At 39.2% G+C, this 21170-nt stretch overlaps 1 protein-coding gene across 1 annotated transcript in view; it reads left to right on the top strand.

The window, feature by feature from the left end:
• Positions 4155 to 21170, top strand: part of PCNX4 (pecanex homolog 4 (Drosophila)) — a 39647-nt gene continuing 22631 nt past the window's right edge. The window contains exons 1-2 of the mRNA XM_005685924.3: positions 4155 to 4260; positions 15802 to 16545. Coding sequence (XP_005685981.1) covers positions 15857 to 16545 — 689 coding nt within the window. The 5' untranslated portion in view covers positions 4155 to 4260; positions 15802 to 15856. The remainder of the gene's footprint in view (positions 4261 to 15801; positions 16546 to 21170) is intronic.

Here is a 21170-nt window from a genome sequence, read left to right as displayed (position 1 = left end):
TTCTTTGGCATTGCCTTTCTTTGGGATTGGAATGAAAACTGACCTTTTCCAGTCCTGTGGCCACTGCTGAGTTTTCCAAATTTGCTGGCATATTGAGGGCAGCACTTTCACAGCATCATCTTTCAGGATTTGAAACAGCTCAACTGGAATTCCATCACCTCCACTAGCTTTGTTCGTAGTGATGCTTTCTAAGGCCCACTTGACTTCACATTCCAGGATGTCTGACTCTCGGTGAGTGATTATACCATCGTGATTATCTTGGTTGTGAAGATCTTTTTTGTACAGTTCTTCCATGTATTCTTGCCCCTCTTCTTAATATCTTCTGCTTCTGTTAGGTCCATACCATTTCTGTGTTTTATCAAGCCCATCTTTGCATGAAGTGTATCTTTCCCTTTCTCCTTTGCCTTCCCCTTCTCTTCTTTTCTCAGCTATTTGTAAGGCTCCTCAGACAACCATTTTCTGTTTTTGCATTTCTTTTTCTTGGGGGATGGTCTCAATCACTGCCTTCTGTACAATGTCACGTATTGTATCCATAGTTCTTCAGGCACTCTATCAGATCTAATCCCTTGAATCTATTTGTCACTTCCACTGTATAATCATAAGGGATTTGATTTAGGTCATACCTGAATGGTCTAGTGGTTTTCCCTACTTTCTTCAATTTAAGTCTGAATTTGGCATAAGGAGTTCATGATCTTAGCCACAGTCAGCTCTGAGTTCAAGGTAGGTAGTAAGTTAAATAACAAGTTTTGTTTATATAGATTTCTCTGCCTGTCTTTAGTGATAAGGATGTCTTTCTACTTTCTAGTACAGGTAGGGTACCTTTTACATGGGACCTTTAGTTCCTGGTTTCAGGGACACTGAGAGGAGGTTCAAAGGTCCCTCTGGCACCCACCATTCCTTTAGTAACTTTAATTCAAAATAATCAATATTATTATTGAGGCATATTTTGAGGTGGCTTGCCCAAGGTCCAAGTAGTTTTAACTCAGGTTTCTGGATCACAGAGCATCTACTCTTTACCACTCTATACTGACTTCCTAGGAGTAGCTGATATGCTTCAAAAATGCTTAATGTGGTACCATGACCCATGATGACTGAAGTTATATCTTCCCCAAAAGACTGGAAAAGATTAGGGATGAAACAAATACATGCTTCCTCTTCACAACAAACTAGGAAAAGTTCTATTTTCAAATTATATCCTTGAAAGCAAGTATGTATGTATGTTATTCAAATGGGAACCGAGTTCTTGCCCTCAGATCTGAAGAAGGAAATCCACAAACACTCACAGTAGCAAGTGAATAGGATTTTTTAAAGAGAAAGAAAGTACAAAGCTCTCAGCATAGACATTGAGAGGGGGTAAAGAGTTCCCCACAAGGCCAGACTTACAGTAGTTTTTATATCCTTCCTTAAATCATGTTATTTCTAACCAATCAAGTTAAAGGTCAAGATACTTAACAAGTTTGTGACTTTTCTTTATCCTCCAATGGGGAAACAATGGAAACAGTGACAGATTTTTTTTGGGGGGGGGTGGGGGTGGGGGCTCCAAAATCACTGCAGATGATGACCGCAGCCATGAAATTAAAAGACGCTTACTCCTTGGAAGAAAAGCTGTGACCGACCTAGGCAGCATATTAAAAAGCAGAGACATTACTTTATTTACAAAGGTCCTATAGTCAAAGCTATGGTTTTTCCAGTAGTCATGTATGGATGTAAGAGTTGTACCATAAAGAAAGCTAAGCACCAAAGAATTGATGTTTTTGAGCTGTGGTGCTGGAGAAGACTCCTGAGAGTTGCTTGGACTGCAAGGAGATCCAACCAGTTAGTCCTAATGGAAATCAGTCCTGAATAATCATTGGAAGCACTGATGCTGAAGCTGAAACTCCAATACTTTGGCTACCTGATGAGAAGAACTGACTCACTGGAAAAGACCCTAATGCTGGGAAAGATTTAAGGCAGGATGAGAAAGATAAAACAGAGGATGAGATGGTTGGACGACATCACAGAGTCAACAGACGTGAGTTTGGGCAAGCTCTGGAAGTTTGTGAGAGACAAGGAAGCCTGTTGTGCTTCAATCCATGGAGTGGCAAAGAGTCATACAGGACTGAGCAACTTAACTGATCCTTGGATTAAGTCACCTCTCTTTTTCACGCCCCCTGGCCATTTTACAATGGGCCAGATGTATGGGTTTAAGATTAAGGATCACCAGTTGTTTTTCCCTCAGACATATGGAACAGAAGCTAATTACTGCGCTCCCTTGTGACTCAGCTACTACAGAATCTGCCTGCAATGTGGGAGACCTGGGTTCCAATCCCTGGGTTGGGAAGGTTCCCTGGAGAAGGAAACTGGCTACCCACTCCAGTATTCTGGCCTGGAGAATTCCATGGATGGTATAGTCCATGGGGTTGCAGAGCCCAACACAACTGAGTGACTTTTACTTTCACTTTCCCTGGATCTGGGTGCTGATAATTGATCAGACCAAAGACACATTCCAGAAATTCAGGAAAATGGAGCAAGACGTTTACTGAAAAAAAGTCCAGAGGTCTCAGAGTTCTACACTGACTGCCTAGTAATTTCTACCTCATTATCACCATGGATGGTGCAAAGGGTTTTCTTCCACATGGTTTCAATAAACTACACTATTCCTCTGGATAGATTTGTATCTTCTTTTTTATTAGCCTTGGGTTTCTTTTCAGTTCAGTCGGTCAGTCTGTCCGACTTTGCCACTCCATGGACTGCAGGCACACCAGGCTTTCCCATCCATCACCAACTCCCGAGCTTGTTCAAACTCATGTCCATGGAGCTGGTGATACCATCCAAACATCTCGTCTTCTGTCCTCTCCTCCTCTTGCCTTCAATCAATCTTTCCCAGCATCAGGGTGTTTTCCAATGAGTCAGGTTGCTTTCTTTAAATTAACACCAAAAGGTTTCCCCCATTATGGTCCGAAATCCTAAGTACTTAAGAACTAAGCCATTACTTTCAGTAAAACCAAGAAAGAAACTAAAAAGGATGCATTCATAGTTCTGAGATAAGGAGATCCAAACAGACAGTCCTTAAGCCAATCAAGAGTCTCTGTGTATGCAAAACTGATGATCAATGCGGGAGGGGGAGGAAGGAGACAAGGCTACCTAGATACCTACAAATTGGCTTTAAGTTCACCTCTAAATCCTTAAGAGACCAATTTAAAGAGCTCTTAACTTGCATTTTGGAAGGTGTCCAAAACTTAGGTAAGCAATGAAACTTGGTGGAATATGTAGGCAGTCGTGATGGGCATGTTTTAACTTTCAAACTACCAAAACTGGGGACTTCAAGGCCACCCTGTAAAGACTCCCAGACCAAAACTTACTACCACTAATAATTGTCCGCCATTATTTAAACAATAGCTTTTTTAAAAAGATGGAAGACGGTAACTCTGGCTGACTTTATTAATAAACACCATGGTGGCATGTTTCACTTATGGGTATTTTGGTTCATAGTATTTAAAATGCAGTCACAAATCCACTCCTGGGCGAAAAATGCAATAAAGGGGCGACAGCGAACACGTATATGTATGAAGTATCACTTAAACGCATTTATTACCGTCAATGTATTGGGTGGCGACAGCCAACGTGCGGCTGTGGTTAACGTAGGTCGCGGGACCCTGAGCGGTTGGAGGCTCACTACACCCAGACTCGTCAGTCAGACCACTGAGTGCTACACGCTCTCAAAATGGCGCCGGCTCTTAAAATCTCTCTATCAGCCCCAGCGCTCTACTTTCCGGAGGAACGTCGCGTCACCAGGGCAACGACGCTCTTGCGTGGAAGCGCGACGCGGGTGAAAGTTCAGAGCTAGAGTGACGATCCCCTACCGCCGCTTCTGGGCCCTAGGCGAGGCCCGAGCCCACGCAAGTCCCACAGTCCCGGGTCAGGCGAGCGTTGAGAGCTGGAACGATCCGAGCGCGCCTCTCCCCGCACTCGGCCTTGCCTGGTCGGGCTGAGGCCCAGATGTAACCGCAGGCCGAGGGGCGGGACGAGCCAAGCGCGCGGCCCGCCCCCGAGGTCCGTTCCACGCCCGGGGGCGCCTGCTGGAGTTGACGTTAGCCATGGAAACGAGGTGCCGGTCGCGACGCCGCCGCGGTGAGCTGGTTGCCGTGGCCGCCACAGTTCCTCTGCCTCGGCGTTCGGACCGCAGGCAGCCTTCCGGCGGGAGCGCGCAGCCCGGGTATACCTGCAAAAGTGCCGTCACCGGAATGCCTTCGCTTCGCCTCTTCCCTCAGGTGACTCCAGGTACGTTAGATCCCTGATACCCACCTGGGCAGTTCTTGGCCGCCTTAATTTCCAAGCCTGTGCAGAGTGATGATTGCATTTTTTAAGACATGAGATGAGCTCTGTCTCTAGAGTTCATCTATCTGGTGTGCTTTTAACTTTCGTTCGTAAGGCTTCTTTAGACTGTTGAATTTTAGTATTTTGTTTCTGAGAGACACTTGTGAAATGGAAAATGGCCCTTTCAGTCTTGGTTTAGGAATGGGCTTGTTATCCAAATAAAGATTACGAACTATGGCCCTTGCTACTGTATTAATTTTCTCCTTTTCTCCACTTTTGCCCTGAATCAGTCAAATCACGGACTCCTGAACAGGAACAACTCTTTCCCCACCGATCTGCACTGTCTCTCCACAATCCTGTGTTTATCAAGGACCAACATTGACTTCTGTGAAGTCTACTCCACCAGAAGTTACTTATCAGGCCTCTGAATTATTTTTTTCTCTTATTCAGCTGTATAATCTTAGGTGGATTTTTTTCTCATTCCCGCAATTAGGGCAGAGCCCATCCTTTATATTATTGGATGTCTATCATCACCCATGCCAAATCTCCACATCTTTATCATAGCATCCAAAGCCAGTTAAGATGTTGCCATTTTAGTCGTTTAATTGTTTAGACACCTGACCATCACTTTATTTAATTTCCGACTTAAAGAACTGCCCACTAGTTATTAGCTGCCACAGAAAGGAGGGGGGTGACCTTTTCTGTTTCTTTTTCATTTGTAAGAACTTTATTGAGATTAAAATTCACATTCCATACAATTCAAATTTAAAACATTTTCATCACGCCCCCAAAAAGCTCTGTACCCTTTAGCAGCCATTCTCCCTGCCCTCCAGTCTTCACTGTCCCCACCAGCCCTAGGCAAACCCTAATCTGTTTTCTGTCCTTATAGATTTGCTCTGGACGTTTCAGATAAATGGAATTGTACAGTATGTGGCCTTTTGTGATTGGCTTCTTCCACTTAGCATTCTGTTTTCAGGGTTCATTCATGTTGTATTAATAGCGTGCATCAGTATTTCACTGTTGTTTGTAGTCTTGTTAATATTCCAATGTATGGCTATATCTGGAGAAGGAAATGGCAACCCACTCCAATGTTCTTGCCTGGAGAATCCCATGGACAGAGGAGCTTGGCAGGCTGCAGTCCATGGGGTCGCAAGGAGTCGGATACAACTGAAGCAACTGGGCATGCACCTATGGATATATCACGTTTTATTTCATCTGTTGATGGCCATTTATGTTGTTTCCATTGGGGGCTATTAATAATATTTCTTCTATGAATGTTCATGTACAAATACTTGTGTAGGCTAATGTTTTCTTTTCTCATGGGTAAGTACCTAGGAATGAAACTGCTAGGTTATATGGTGTGTGTGCGTGTGTGTTAGTCACGCAGTTGTGTCCAACTCCGTGAGACCCCATGGACTGTGGCCTGCCAGGCTTCTCTGTCCATGGAATTCTCCAGGCAAGAATACTGGAGTGGAATATGATAACTCTACGTTTAGCCTTTTAAGGAACTGCCAGACTGTTTCCAAAGCAGCTGGACCATTTTACATTATCATTTGAGTGTTCTGATTTCTCTATAACTTTGGCAGTACTTGTTATTGTTTGTCTTTTATATAGCCAGTCAAGTGGATTTGAAGATATTGTGGTTTTGGTTTGCACTTCTCCAAAGAGTAGTGTTGTTGAACATCATTTCGTATGCTTATGTTGGCCATTTGTGTATTATCTGTGGAGAAATGTCTGTTCAGATCTTTTGGCCAGTTTTAAATTTGTATTTTCATTAAGTTGTAAGACATTTTTCTAGATTGTCATTACAAGTCCCATAACGAATATATAATTTGCAGAAATTTTCTCCCATTCTGTGAATGATTTTTGCATTTTTTCCATTACCTTTTACTTTTTATTTTATTTTCCTTTTTATAAATTGGGTTATAGTTGATTTATACTGCTGTGTCAGTTTCTGCTGTATAGCATAGTGCATCATCCATACATATACATATGTCTCCTCTTTTTCAGATTTCCTTCCTATTTAGGTCACCACAGAGCACAGAGCAGAGTTCCCTGGGCCATACAGTAGGTTCTCATTTGTTATCTATTTTATATATAGTAGTGTATATAGATGAATCCCAGTCTCCCAATTCATCCTGCCCCCACCCACCCCTGCCTTGTTTTCACTTTCTTGATGGAGAGCACGTTTCCTTTTAGACACTTTCCCCTCTTATGTGTGTTTGTCTTATCAAGTAGTCCTACCTGCCATTGCCATGCTGGCTTAGGTAACAAAAGCTTCCTATATTGACATTTGTAGATTTCTCTCAGGCCCACCCTTCTCTGAAAACCCCTTTTCCAAATTTATCCTTCTGTTTCTCAATTCACACACAAAAAACCCCCAGAACTTCCATTTCATATGTCAGTAGCTTGGTGTGATTGAAGAACTCTTCAATGTAGGCCATTTTGTTTCTTTTCCTAACATGAAGTTTGTTTGTTTTTTTAATTGAAGGATAATTGCTTTACAGAATTCAAATCTCAACATGAATCAGCCATAGGTATACATATATCCCCTCCCTTTTCAACCTCCCTCCCATCTCCCTCCCCATCCCACCCCTCTAGGTTGATACAGAGCCCCTGAGCTTCTGTTTGAGTTTCCTGAGCCATATAGCAAATTCCCGTTGGCTATCTATTTTACATATGGTAATGTAAGTTTCCATCTTACTGTTTCCATACATCTCACCCTCTCCTCTCTCCTCATGTCCATAAGCCTATTCTCTGTTTCTCCATTGCTGTCCTGAAAATAAATTCTTCAGAACCATTTTTCTAGATTCTGTATATGTACGTTAGAATACAATATTTATCTTTCTCTTTCTGACTCACTTCACTCTGTATAATAGGTTCTAGGTTCATCCACCTCATTAGAACTGACTCAAATGCATTCCTTTTTATGGCTGAGTAATATTCCATTGTGTATATGTACCACAACTTCTTCATTCATCTGTCGATGGGCATCTAGGTTGCTTCCATGTTCTAGCTATTGTAAATAGTGCTGTAGTGAACAATGGGATACATGTGTCTTTTTTAATCCTGGTTTCCTCAGGGTATATGCCTAGGAGTGGGATTGCTGGGTCATATGGTGATTTTATTCCTAGTTTTTAAGGAATCTCCATACCGTCTTCCATAGTGGCTGTATCAGTTTACATTTCAACCAACAGTGCAAGAGTATTCCCTTTTCTCCACACCCTCTCCAGCATTTATTGTTTGTAGACTCTTTGGTGATGGCCATTCTGACCAGTTTGAGGTGATACCTCATTGTGGTTTTGATTTGCATTTCTCTAATAGTGAGCAGTGCTGAGCATCTTTTCCTGTGTTTGTTAGCCATCTGTATGTCTCCTTTGGAGAAATGTCTGTTTAGGTCTTTTTCTCACTTTTTGATTGGGTTGTTTCTTTTTCTGGTATTGAGTTGTATGAGCTGCTTGTATATTTTGGAAATTAATCCTTTGTCAGTTGTTTCATTTGCTGTTATTGTCTCCCATTCCAAGGGTTGTCTTTTCACCTTGCTTATAGTTTCCTTTACTGTGCAAAAGCTTTTTATGTTTAATCAGGTCCCACTTGTTTACTTTTGTTTTTATTTCCATTACTCTAGGAGGTGGGTTATAGAGGATCTTGCTTTGATTTATGTCATCAAGTGTTCTGCCTATGTTTTCCTCTAGGAGTTTTATAGTTTCTGCCCTTACCTTTAGGTCATTAATCCATTTTGAGTTATCTTTGTGTATGGTGTTAGGAAGTGTTTTAATTTCATTCTTTTACATGTAGCTGTCCAGTTTTCCCAGCACCATTTATTTAAGAGGCTGTCTTTGCCCCGTTGTATCTTCTTGCCTCCTTTGTCAAAAATAAGGTACCCATAGGTGCATGGGTTTATTTCTGGGCTTTCTATCTTGTTCCATTGGTCTATATTTCTGTTTTTGTGCCAGTACCGTACTGTCTTGATGACTGTAGCTTTGTAGTATAATCTGAAGTCAGGAAGGTGGATTCCTCCAGCTGCATTCTTCTTTCTCAAGACTTCTTTGGCTATCCAGGGTCTTTTGTGTTTCCATGTGAATTGTGAAATTTTTTGTTCTAGTTCTGTGAAAAATGCCATTGGTAATTTGGTAGGGATCACATTGAATCAGTAGATTGTGTTTGGTAGTATAGTCGTTTTCACAAAATTGATTCTTCGTACCTAGGAACGTGAAATACCTCTCCATCTGTTTATGTTTTCTTTGATTTTTTTCATTAGTGTCTTATAGTTTTCTGTGTACAGTTCTTTTTCCTAACATGAAGTTTTTGGTTTTCCGAATTAGTAAAGGTGATTATGCTTAGCAAAGTAGAACTTTTGTATATTTCCTTTCATATTTTAAAAATAATGTATTTATTTTGGCTGTGCTGGGTCTTTCTTACTGTGCAGGCTTTTCTCTAGTTGCAGAGAGCTGGGGCAACTCTCAAGTTGTGGTGCACAGGCTTCTCATGCAGTGACTTTTCTTGTTGTGGAGCGCAAGCTCTAGGGTGCCCAGGTTTTAGTAGTTGCCACATATGGGCTTAGTAGTTGTGGCTTCTGGACTCTGGAACACAGACTGAATGGTTGAGGCATACAGGTTTAGTTGCTTCGCAGCATATGGGATCTTTCCAGACCAGGGATTGAACCTGTGTCTCCTTCACCACTGAGGCACCAGGGAAGCCCCCCCTTTCAAATTTCAAAAAAAATACTTTTTTGGAACATGGATGAGCACATTCTATTCATTATTGACAAAGTTTGTGTTGGCATTTTTAAATATAGCAAGAATTTCTTCTTCTTGTCAAATTTAATTTTTTTTTAATATTTTTAACTTGTAAACTAACTTTCTGTTCCTTGCTTACTCTGTGTTCTTCATAATGAAGATTAAAATAATTCCAGAGTTGCTTTTAACAGTAACAATTATTTGGGAGGAAAATTATCTCTCTTCTACTTGGTTATAAACTCCTTTGAGTCAGACAGCAATCTTTGTACTATCACCTAACACATTGTATATCATCAAAAGTTATTCCAGTGTTTACATTTGTGGAAAGTACTAATTTATCATTTAGCTGTTTCTCTGTGAAAGGAAGAATTTAGTCTGTTTTAACAACTATTAAAATGTAATGGTTAATCCTTGCCAGCATCTTCTAACAGTGCTTCAAGAGCAAGTTAACATAGTGGGGGGAAAGGGTTGTAACATAAGTCACAATTGATATCCTTCATATATAAAAAGTTTTTTGAAATAAGAAAAGTGAATACTTCAGTAGAAAAGAGGCCAAGGACATGAGGCAATTACAAAAAATACGTGACATTTATCTACACACACAACACATATGCATATATGTAATGAATATTCTCAGAGAGATAGAGCATATTCACAAAATAATAATAGTATTATATAAAAAGCAATATTTAGGGATGAAAAAGTGCTTTTAGAAGTTAAAAATAGGGAGAGCAAAGATTTACTGAAACTTGATGTTCCTCAAAGTACAACAAAACTTTAGTAGAGGTACAGTGCACAAGTACTCCTTGGATATCACCTCATACCTGTTAGGATAGCTGTTAAAAAAAAAAGATTGCAAGTTTTGGGGAGGATGTGGAGAAATTGGAACCTTCCCACTGTTAGTGGGAATACAAAATGGCACATTGCACAAAAGTAGTACAGTGCTACTGGAAACATTATGAAGAGTCCTCAAAAAATTAAAAATGGAACTGCCATGTGATCCAGTAATTCCATTTCTGGGCATTTATCCAAATTAATTGAAAGGAGAGTCTTTCAATATATTTGCACTTTCATGTTTCAGTTCAGTTCAGTTCAGTTCAGTCGTTCAGTTGTGTCCGACTCTTTGCAACCCCATGAATCGCAGCATGCCAGGCCTCCCTGTCCATCACCATCTCCCGGAGTTCACTCAGACTCACGTCCATCGAGTCCGTGATGCCATCCAGCCATCTCATCCTGGGTCATCCCCTTCTCCTCCTGCCCCCAATCCCTCCCAGCATCAGAGTCTTTTCCAATGAGTCAACTCTTCGCATAAGGTGGCCAAAGTACTGGAGTTTCAGCTTTAGCTTCATTCCTTCCAAAGAAATCCCAGGGTTGATCTCCTTCAGAATGGACTGGTTGGATCTCCTTGCAGTCCAAGGGACTCTCAAGAGTCTTCTCCAACACCACAGTTCAAACACATCAATTCTTCAGCGCTCAGCCTTCTTCACAGTCCAAGTCTCACATCCATACATGACCACAGGAAAAACCATAGCCTTGACTAGACGGACCTTAGTCGGCAAAGTAATGTCGCTGTTTTTGAATATACTATCTAGGTTGGTCATAACTTTTCTTCCAAGGAGTAAAGCGTCTTTTAATTTCATGGCTGCAATCACCATCTGCAGTGATTTTGGAGCCCAAAAAATAAAGTCTGACACTGTTTCTACTGTTTCCCCATCTATTTCCCATGAAGTGATGGGACCAGATGCCATGATCTTCGTTTTCTGAATGTTAAGCTTTAAGCCAACTTTTTCACTCTCCTGTTTCACTTTCATCAAGAGGCTTTTTAGCTCCTCTTCATTTTCTGCCATAAGGGTGGTGCCATCTGCATATCTGAGGTTATTGATATTTCTCCCGCTAATCTTGATTCCAGCTTGTGTTTCTTCCAGTCCAGCGTTTCTCATGATGTACTCTGCATAGAAGTTAAATAAGCAGAAGCATTATTCATAATAGCCAAAAAGTGGAGGCAAACCAAGTGTCCATCATCTGATGAATGGATAGAGAGCATGTGGTATGTACATAAAGTGGAATATTAATAAGGCCTAAAAAAGAAACCCTGCCAGATGTGACAACATGGATGAGCCTGGAAGACATGATAAATTAAATAAGTAAGTCACAGAAAGGCAAATACTACATGATTCCACTTACAAAGGTATCTAAAATCGTCAAAGTCCTAGAAACAGGGAGTAGAATAATGTGCCAGGCACTTGGGGGAAGAATAAATGGAAAGTTACTATTTAGCAAGTTTTAGTTACCAAGCTGAATAAATTCTAGAGACTTACTGTACAACATTACCTTGCCAGTTAACAATGCTGCATTGTACACTTAAAAATCTAAGAGGGTAGATCTTACGTTAGTATCTTTTTCATTAAAAAAAAAAAAATTCTAATCTAATAGAAAATAAATGTGTGGATTCAGTGAATGAAACCAACAATAAAAACAGTATGCTAGATTTTTTTTTTTTAAGTAATCTTTGCTAACCAAAATCAGGCAATTGCTAAATCTTCTATTTCTAGGAATTCTTTTTGCCAAATATAGAGAACTATGAATTCAGAATAATCCCCCCAAAGTGCCACTTTTTCTTATCTCTTTCTTTGTTTTAAGGAATTTTCAGGCTAATACCTTGCATGATTACCAAAGTTAAGATTTTGGTAACTAAGTACTCCCATCTGTATCACTGCCAAATTGATCTCTGTTTCCTATTGGATAACAGGTAAAAAATGCGACTCGAATTCCAAATAAAGCAACCTATTTACGACTGTTTTGTCGGTCTGCTTTCAGAGTAGCATATGAAGAAAGCTGCTGCTGCTGCTAAGTCGCTTCAGTCGTGTCCGACTCTGTGCGACCCCATAGACGGCAGCCCACCAGGCTCCCCCATCCCTGGGATTCTCCAGGCAAGAACACTGGAGTGGGTTGCCATTTCCTTCTCCATGAAGAAAGCATACGGCTTAAATCATTGCTGTGGGAACCATCTTTATCCCTTAACTTCTCTTTTCACAGCTTTTACATTTTTTTCCCCCAAAGCCTTGAGCTGTTATTCATTTCAACATGTTGTAAGTAGCAGCCATATAAATACATCAGTCTGTCTTTAGCAGTCTCTCAGAGTGTGCCAAATTTTCATTTAGGGAGTTAATTTTAATCTGACTTTATTTTTCATGTTAGTAATCCAGATTAAGATTTAGAAAATCTGTCTATATAAATGTAACTGTCCTTTCATACAAAGAAGATGTTTTTAAAGTATTCCAAGATCTGTAATAAAGTAAAAGCCAAACAGTACTAATTTATCATAATTTTTGCCTAAATGAATTTACAGCATTTGTCATGTAATCCTCTTTTATCCTTACGGTATGAGAAAAAAACAACCTGATGTACATGCTGCCTATGAAATTTCTATTTATTTATTTTTTCTTGTGTACCTTCATTCATGACATTCTTCTTTAAATGGTATATCTTTTTTAACTCCACCTGGCTAAATATTTAAGGTTCCAACTGAAGCCCAGGCCAATATTTCTGAAAGCAATTTCCACAAAACACTGCACACATGATCCGTTATTAGATATCAAGGGGAAAATAGGTTCCAAGGTCAAATAAGTGTGGAAAACTTAAATGATATATTTTAAGCAGATTTGAAATGGTGTTTTGTTTTGTTTTAAACTTGAAAATGTCTCAGAATCTTTGGTCTGGTGATATCCATTGTGACTTTTCAAGATGACAGTCTGGTATAGTAGTTTCTCAAACTTCTTTAACCATAGACATCTGTTTAAGAAACATTCTGTAGGGCAAACAGTCCTGTATCTTTCAGCCTTTCTTTTTATATGCTTTTAAAATAAATCACCATCCCCGTGTCCTCCCCATGCTTCTAAGGCTTCTTGAGGGAACTTGTGCTCTTCAGACTTTTTAGTCTGTCCTCACTCCAGCATCACTCCTGCCCTGTTTTGTCCCTTGTGCCTGCTGTTCTTCCTCCACTTTTCTCTCCCAGTAAGAACTAACTCCTCTTTCCTGATAATGAAGGAGATTAAAGTATATCATTAAACATGTAGCAAATTAAAATTAGACTTCTGACATGTTAAAATTCTCTGGCCATTCCCTTCTCCATGGAAGAAACCCAGCCATATTTCTCCTTCAGGCTCATTCTGCTCCAGTATTACTGGGATACTATACTGCTCTAGGCAATATCTTCTCTGAGCTGGTAGTACTATCATTAGATGCCATTATTTAGTCCATAAGAGAAGTAAATGAAGATACTTTGCAAACATTTAAAAACCGGAAATAAAGAGTTTATGGGTTTACTGTTTTGAATGGGGCAGGATATGCTGGAAGAAATTTTCAGAAACAGTAAACAACATCCAACTTCCCTTTCAAACAGCAATATTTAATTTTCTTCAACTTTAATCTTAGTTAAGCTATGCCATTAATGTACTACATGCCTTTCTGTGCCAGGGTATTTTACTAAATATTATAGAGAATCAGAAGTATCTCAAGATTTGGCCCTTACCCACAAATAATTTATTAGTAGAGAAAAAAATTATGAAAAGATACCATGTAAAGAGATAACTAATACAAGAAATGCCCCTAGTTGATACATGTTACAAGATGAGTATATTATAAATAAGCCATCTTTTGAGTATACAGAGGACCGTTTGGTCTAAGTGCTCAGCAAAATTTCGGAAAGGATTAGACTGAATCTTGAAAGTTGACTAAGATTACTATGAAAGGAAGGGGAAGATAACCTGCGCAAAGGAGAGGGTATGAGCATGGCCACTTAGAGGCCACAGGATGTTTTTGCAGGGCATGGGTTGAGAGTCCTATAGGATATTTGCTAATTTGAAGAGGTATCAAAATGTTATATGTGAAATACAAACGAAGCCTAGTGTTTATACACTTACACACGTGGAATAACCATGTATACCTGAAAGTGTGCATACTTTTTTTTTTTCTAATACAAATGGGATCATCAATGTGTTTATTTTACTTTGCAGTATATTGTAGGCATCTTTCCAAGTTTCCAAATCAACAATAGATCTTCTTTAGACTATTCCATTCTTTGGAATATAATCACAGAATATTTACAGAAGACTCAAAAGTACTAAAAGGTAATTGAATATGGGCAGTAACAGCTAGGTAATCTAGTTTATAAGGTATTTTCAATTTCTGGCTTCCTTTCCCAGCAAGTCATCTCACATTGTTCCTGACTTGCCTTAGTGGAGAAAGAGTAGTCAGCTTTTAAATGCCTAAGCTGGTCATCCAAGCTCGTTTTCCTGTCTGAGAGCATCATCCACAGGTAATTGAAATTAGAATCTTTGCCCACCTACCCATGGCTCTGCTGAACAAGCATATCAGAACACAGGACCTGACATCAGTATGCAGGAGATACGCTCATTCAGAGAGCGAGAAGGCAGTCTGCATTTCCTGAGGTTAAACTATCAGCAAATAAGGTTCCATCTGGCCCCCTGGTTCTGTTATTTTGTGATTACTTGCAGGGCTGTGATGTGATTAAAACCTATGACTTTCTGTGTAGAACTAAGACCAGTAGCTGGAAGATACAAGACGATAAGTGTTCACAGGATAAAGAACTTCCCAACTTCCCAAGATGTGCTGTAAGGTGGTAATTCTTAATGGTGACCCAAAAGCTCTCTCCAGGGCTGATACTGGTTGGGTAGGAGTAACTTTCAGAAAGACTGTCTTAAACTGATGGGAAGAAAAGTTACTTTAAGATGGCTTTAAGTTTTTTGTGTGTGGTAAAATACATAGAACATAAAATTTACCATCTTTACCATTTCTAAGTGTACAGTTCAGTGGTACTTTGTACAGTCACATTGTTGTGCATGAATTGAGTCATGAAGTGGTTTGCATGTGGTAACCTAGTTAATAATAAGCATGTAAAGCGACCCTTAGAGTCTTTGGTTTCCAGTTGTTCTTCCTACTACATGTTGAGTTGCCAATGGCTTCTTATTGAAACACTACTATTTTAGCAGAATTTGACTTTTTAAATTAGCGGAAAACCTAAATTTACTATAATTGTTAAGAGATGCGACTACTAACACTTAGTGTCTCTAATTTCCACCTCTATTTCCATTTCAGTTCAAGGGAATTACAGAGAATATCCTTATCTTATAGCAGAGGTTGGCAAACTGTGGCCCACAGGCTCATCTGGCCCACAGCCTGTTTGGGTAAAGACTGTAAAGTTACATTGAAATGTGACTACTAATATCCACTTATGTATATATTATCTATGGTTGCTTTTCTGCAACAACAGCTGGGTTGAGTCACTGAAACAGAGACCATATGGTCCACAAAGCCTAAAATATTTACTATTTGACCCTTTATAGAAGAACTTTGCTCACCCTTGTAATAGAAAAGTTTAAAAGAACAAACAACAGAAACACTCAGGGAAATAATCAGTTAAACCACTAGCAGATTTGCGTTGAGAGTACTGGCTTTTTGAACTTGCCTTTGACCTTAGAATCTGAAAATGTGAGTTACTTAAGAAATTCTAAGTTTATCTAAGTTCTGTGTAAATTAATAGTGGATATTTTTTTTTCATATTCACTTAAAAAGCACTTAGCAACTATTTGTTTTGTGCCAAGTATGTGTCAGGCAATGGAAAGAAGCTAGAGAAGTGAAGATATAAATCCTGCCCTAAGGAACTAACTAATGGACATGTGGATTTTTTTCTCTCTTATGTTTTAAGTATGACGTTTTCAAATAGTGATTTTTTTCTTTTTCTTAGTGACTGCTGTGTTACAGAAAAGAAAGTGACTTTCAGAATAATCTGAGTGAGAAGGATGAGTCCAGATGTGCCTCTGCTGAACAATTACAAACAAGACTTCTTCCTGAAGCGCTTTCCACAGACTGTTCTTGGAGGCCCTCGACTCAGACTGGGCTATTGTGCCCCTCCTTACATATATGTTAATCAGATTGTCCTTTTTTTGATGCCATGGGTTTTAGGTGGAATAGGAACACTTTTGTACCAATTAGGCATCCTGGAAGACTATTACACAGCAGCACTTTCAGGTGGACTGATGCTTTTCACTGCATTTGTCATCCAGTTCACAAGTTTATACGCCAGAAACAAATCGGTAACAGTGGAGAGAATGCTGACCACAGACATCTTAGCAGAGGAAGATGAGCATGAGTTTACAGGTTGTGCTGGTGCTGAGACCATCAAATTTCTAATTCCTGGCAAAAAACATACAGCCAACACAGTTTTTCATTCTGTTCTTGCTGGATTACTGTGTGGCCTTGGAACATGGTATTTGCTCCCACATAGAATAACCCTGCTGTATGGCAGTGCAGGAGTCACTGTTCTACTCTTTGTCTTTGGATGGATGACGCTGTGTATAGGAGAATATTCATTAATTGTAAACACACCTACAGAGTCTGCAACTTTCCAAACCCAGGATGCGTATGAAATCACTCCTCTTATGAGACTTGTTTATATTTTTTTCTTCGTTTCTGTAGATCTTGTACACAGGTAATAAACTGTCAAATACTTTATAACTTTTTTTATTTTTAAGCAATATCCTTAGTATTAAAAAAGAATCTATGAATTAAGTCACCAAACCATTGAGTGATAAGTTGTTTTGATAATTAATCTCTTAGGACTAATCTTGTTAAACATTCATTCTAAAGCAGTAGTTAAATCTTATTGAAGAATAAAAAGAAAATCTTTTATAAGTAAAATTTCATTCCTGTATTTTACTTTAAATAAGGAGCCATGAATCTGTAACATAGCCTGGCTAAAACCTGTGAAAAGAGACAGAAGTTTCCTGTGAGGGGAAAACAAATTTAAAATTGATACTGATAAATGTTATACATAGATTGAATGGATTATGAATGGATTGAAGAACTTACTTAATTTTGTTGTAGTAACTGTAGAAAATTGGAGAAGGCAATGGCACCCCACTCCAGTACTCTTGCCTGGAAAATCCCATGGACAGAGGAGCCTGGTGGACTGCAGTCCATGGGGTCGCGAAGAGTCGGACACGACTGAGTGACTTCACTTTCACTTTTCACTTTCATGCATTGGAGAAGGAAATGGCAACCCACTCCAGTGTTCTTGCCTGGAGAATCCCAGGGACGGAGGAGCCTGGTGGGCTGCCATCTATGGGGTTGCACAGAGTCGGACACAACTGAAGCGACTTAGCAGCAACTATAGAAAATAACTGATCTTTTAAAATCAATTTACTGTGGAAGAAAAAGAGAAAATAGCTGTTTTAAACACAAGTATTTGACCTCTTTTGCTTGCCTTTTCTAAATCTGACATTTCTTTCTATAGTTTGCAATTTTCTCTTTCACCAGTAGAAATGTAGAGGCGCCACTTACAGCACCACTGAATGTTTGTGCCCCTCCATTCATATGTTAGAGAAGGAAATGGCAACTGACTCCAGTATTCTTGTCTGGAAAATGCCATGGACAGAGGAGCCTTGTGGGCTGCAGTTCATGGGGTCGCAAAGAGTTGGACACTACTGAGTGACTGAGTGGTGACACACATTCCTATGTTAAATCCCTAACCTGCATTGTGGTGGTATTTGGAGATGGAGTTTTGGGGAGCTGATAGGACAATAAGGGTGCGGCCCTAGTGGGATGGGATTAGTACCCTTATAGGAAGAGACACCAGAGAGTCTGATTTCTCCCTTTAACATATGAAGGTAAAGGGAGAAGGCAGCTGCCTGCAAGCCAGAAAGAGTTCTCACCATACCTTAATCATGGTGGCATTCTGATCTCAGACTTTCAGATCTGTGAGAAATAAATTTCAGTTGTTTAAACCATTCAGACTATAGTATTTGTTTAGGAGCTAGCTAAGATTTTGATAGCAGGAAGCTGGGGTGAAAGTGAAAGTGTTAGTTGCTCAGTCATGTCTGATTCTGTGATCTCATGGACTGTAGCCTGACAGACTCCTCTGTCCATGGAATCCTCCAGGCAAGAATACTGGAGTGAATTGTCATTTCCTTCTCCAGCGACCTTTCTGACCCAGGGATTGAACCAGGGTTTCCTGGAATGTGGGCAGTTTCTTTACCATTTGAGCCACCAAAGATTCTTTTAGAAGATGGGGTACTCCCATAACAAATACCTAGAAGTATAGAAGCAGCTTTGGAACTGGATAATGGGTAGAGGCTGGAAGAGTTTTGAAGTGAGTGCTAGAAATATGGACATTAAAGGCAATTCTGGTGAGCTCTTAAGACAGCAGTGAGAACAGGTTATTGGAAACTAGAGGAAAGAGCAATCCTTGTTAGAAAGTCGCAAAGAACTTATAAAGTGGTAAAGAACTTAGCTGAACCATTTTCTGAAATTTTGTGAAAGGTAGAACTTGAGAGTAATAAATTAGGACATATAGCTGAGGAGATTTCTAACCAAAGTGTTGAATGAACAGCTTGATTTCTCCTGACTGCTTATAGTAAAATATAAAGGAGAGAGATGAACTGAAGTAGGAATTGCTAAGCAAAATGGAACCAGAGGTTGAAGGTTTAGGAAACTGTCAGCCTGTCCATATTGTAAAAAATGAGAAAGCATATTCTGAAGGGAACACCAAAGGTGTGGCCAGACTGTCACTCATTGAATTTAATGAGTTTCTGGGTTTATATGAGTAGAAACACTTCGAGTTTGAAATAAAGATATAATGAATGAAGGCTGTTCAGCTTCTTAAATTTGACAGGACAGGGATATTAGAGTTATTTGGCTGTGAACATGTGTTTTTCTTTAAGAAGAGAGAAAAGTGACCTCAAAAGTGATTCTGAGATTATCAGGTTTCAGCAGGCTAGAAGGTTTCTGCTGGAAGCGTTGGGTCTGGTACTGCTCTGTAGAGCTGTGGTGTGTAGGACCCACATCTAGAGCTCTTTGGGTCACATGCCACTCTAGGTACCTGGAGAGCAGAGTATGAAACCAAAGAGGATTATTCTCCAACCTTTAAATCTAATGAAATTTGCCTTGCCAGATGTTGGACTTCTTTAGGACCAAACACCCCTTTATTTCTTTCCTGTTTCTCCCTTTGGGAATGGGAATGTCCATCTTTTGCCTGTCCCACCACTGGGTTTTGGAAGAACATGACTTGTCTGGTTTCATAGATTCACACTGGAGAGGATTTTGCCTCAGGATAAGTCATACCTCAAGTCTTACCTGTATATGATTTAGATGATATTTAGATATAACTTTAGACTTCCCTGGTGGCTCAGAGGTTAAAGCGTCTGCCTCCAATGCAGGAGACCTGGGTTCAATCCCTGGGTCGGGAAGATCCCCTGGAGAAGGAAATGGCAATCCACTCCAGTATTCTTGCCTGGAGAATCCCATGGACGGAGAAGCCTAGTAGGTTACAGTCCACGGGGTCGCAAAGAGTCAGACACGACTGAGCCACTTCACCTCACCTCACCTTGGACTTTAGAGTTGATGCTGGAATGAGTTAAGAATTTTGTGGCTGTTGAGAAGGAATGAATGTATTTTTCAGATAAGAAGAATGTGAATTTGGGAGACTGGGGTGGAATGTTATGGACTGACTGTATGTCTCTTCAAAACTCGTATGTTGAAGCCCTAACCCTCCAGTGTCGGGATATTTTGTGAGGGTCTTTGGGAGGTAATTAGTTGGTGTAGTCCTAGTCCCTCATGGAATTGGTGCCCCTGTGGAGACACTAGAGAGTTTCATCTCTTTCCACCACATGAAGATGCAGTGAGAAATTGGCTTCCTGATGCCAGAAGAGAGTTCTCATTAGAATCCAATCATAATGGCATTCTGATCTCAGACTGTGAGAAATAAATTTCTGTTGTTTGAGCTACCTGTCTTAGCATACTTTGTTATGTACCAGAACTGTGAGAAATAAGTTTCTAGTGTTTGAGCCATCTAGTCTATCCTACTTTGTTATGGTAGCCTAAAAGAAAACAAGGCATTTAAAAATGTGTAGCCAGTTTGTGTACTGAAACTGATTCTTAAGATGTCTGATGTTCCTTAGCTCTTAGTCTTTTCTAATTGTGCTACATTTATGGACCAGAGGACACTATAACAGCTTTATAGTTATTCAGCTAATCAGATATGTGAAAAGAATTTATGGAAATTCTGTTAAAATTGATTTCTTAGTACCACTAGAATTTCTAACTATAAAATATGTTAATTGCTTGATTTTGGGAAGTTAACAAAATCAAGTTTAAATGTATATTTACACATTTGACCCTTTTTGAAAGATTTAAGTTAATAAGATTATTATTTTCAGAATGTAAATTATTGAGTTACTATCTCACTGTAGATGAGATAACTGCAGATAAATACTATATGAAATGTGTATTCAAATTTGGAGAGTTGTCAGATATGTCAAGTTGTATCTTAATTTCCTTTCAAAGAAAAAGTTTAAGAGATAAGCCATACAGTGTAGTAAACTTCTTTCTTCATCCTTTATTCTACCTAGCATAGTTGTATAATAATAATTTTTAAATGATTTTTTCTATACATTTTTATTAAAGACAAATGTTAAACCTACAGTTCTTAATTCATAGACTGTCAGGAACTGTTTGAATGAATGATGCATATTTATATCATTTTATTCACTATGTATTAAGAACATCTTTTTCTAGGTTCGTGGATTGTGAGTTAGTGTACAGAACTTGAAATATTTTTATGGTTGTTAGAAAAACAGGTTTTTTTCTTGCAGGCTTGGATTTTTTTTTTTTCTTTTTTGCTCTAGAAAATTCCTGTTATGTTATCAGAAACTTTAAGATTTAAACATTTTTCTGTATAAAAGAACCACATTAATCATCTGTTTGATTATCCTGAATCATACACATAGGAAAGTAATCACAATGTTTGGTTACTTCAATTATGTGTTCTTATTTATTTGTGATATATTTATACCTTTTGTACTATTTCTTATTTACTTTAAGGACAAAAACAGATTGGAGGGGCAGGAATAGTACTTGGGTAAATATTTCCTGAGTATACATTATTTTTACACAAATTATCCTTTCTTTGAATATGTTAGCAAGGGAACTGTTGTGTTTTTTAAAAAAGAACAAAAATAGCTATACAAATCTATACGTTTTCCTACGGCATATTGTGTGTGGTTTGATTTTCTTTTTTGTTACTGGAGTGTTTTCATCTCAGAATGAAATGAATTTTAT

This window comes from Capra hircus, chromosome 10, assembly GCF_001704415.2.
Source record: "Capra hircus breed San Clemente chromosome 10, ASM170441v1, whole genome shotgun sequence".
Classification (NCBI taxonomy): Eukaryota; Metazoa; Chordata; class Mammalia; order Artiodactyla; family Bovidae; genus Capra; species Capra hircus.
The sequence above is the reverse complement of the archived record's forward strand: the minus strand, read 5'-3'. Positions and strand labels throughout refer to the sequence as shown.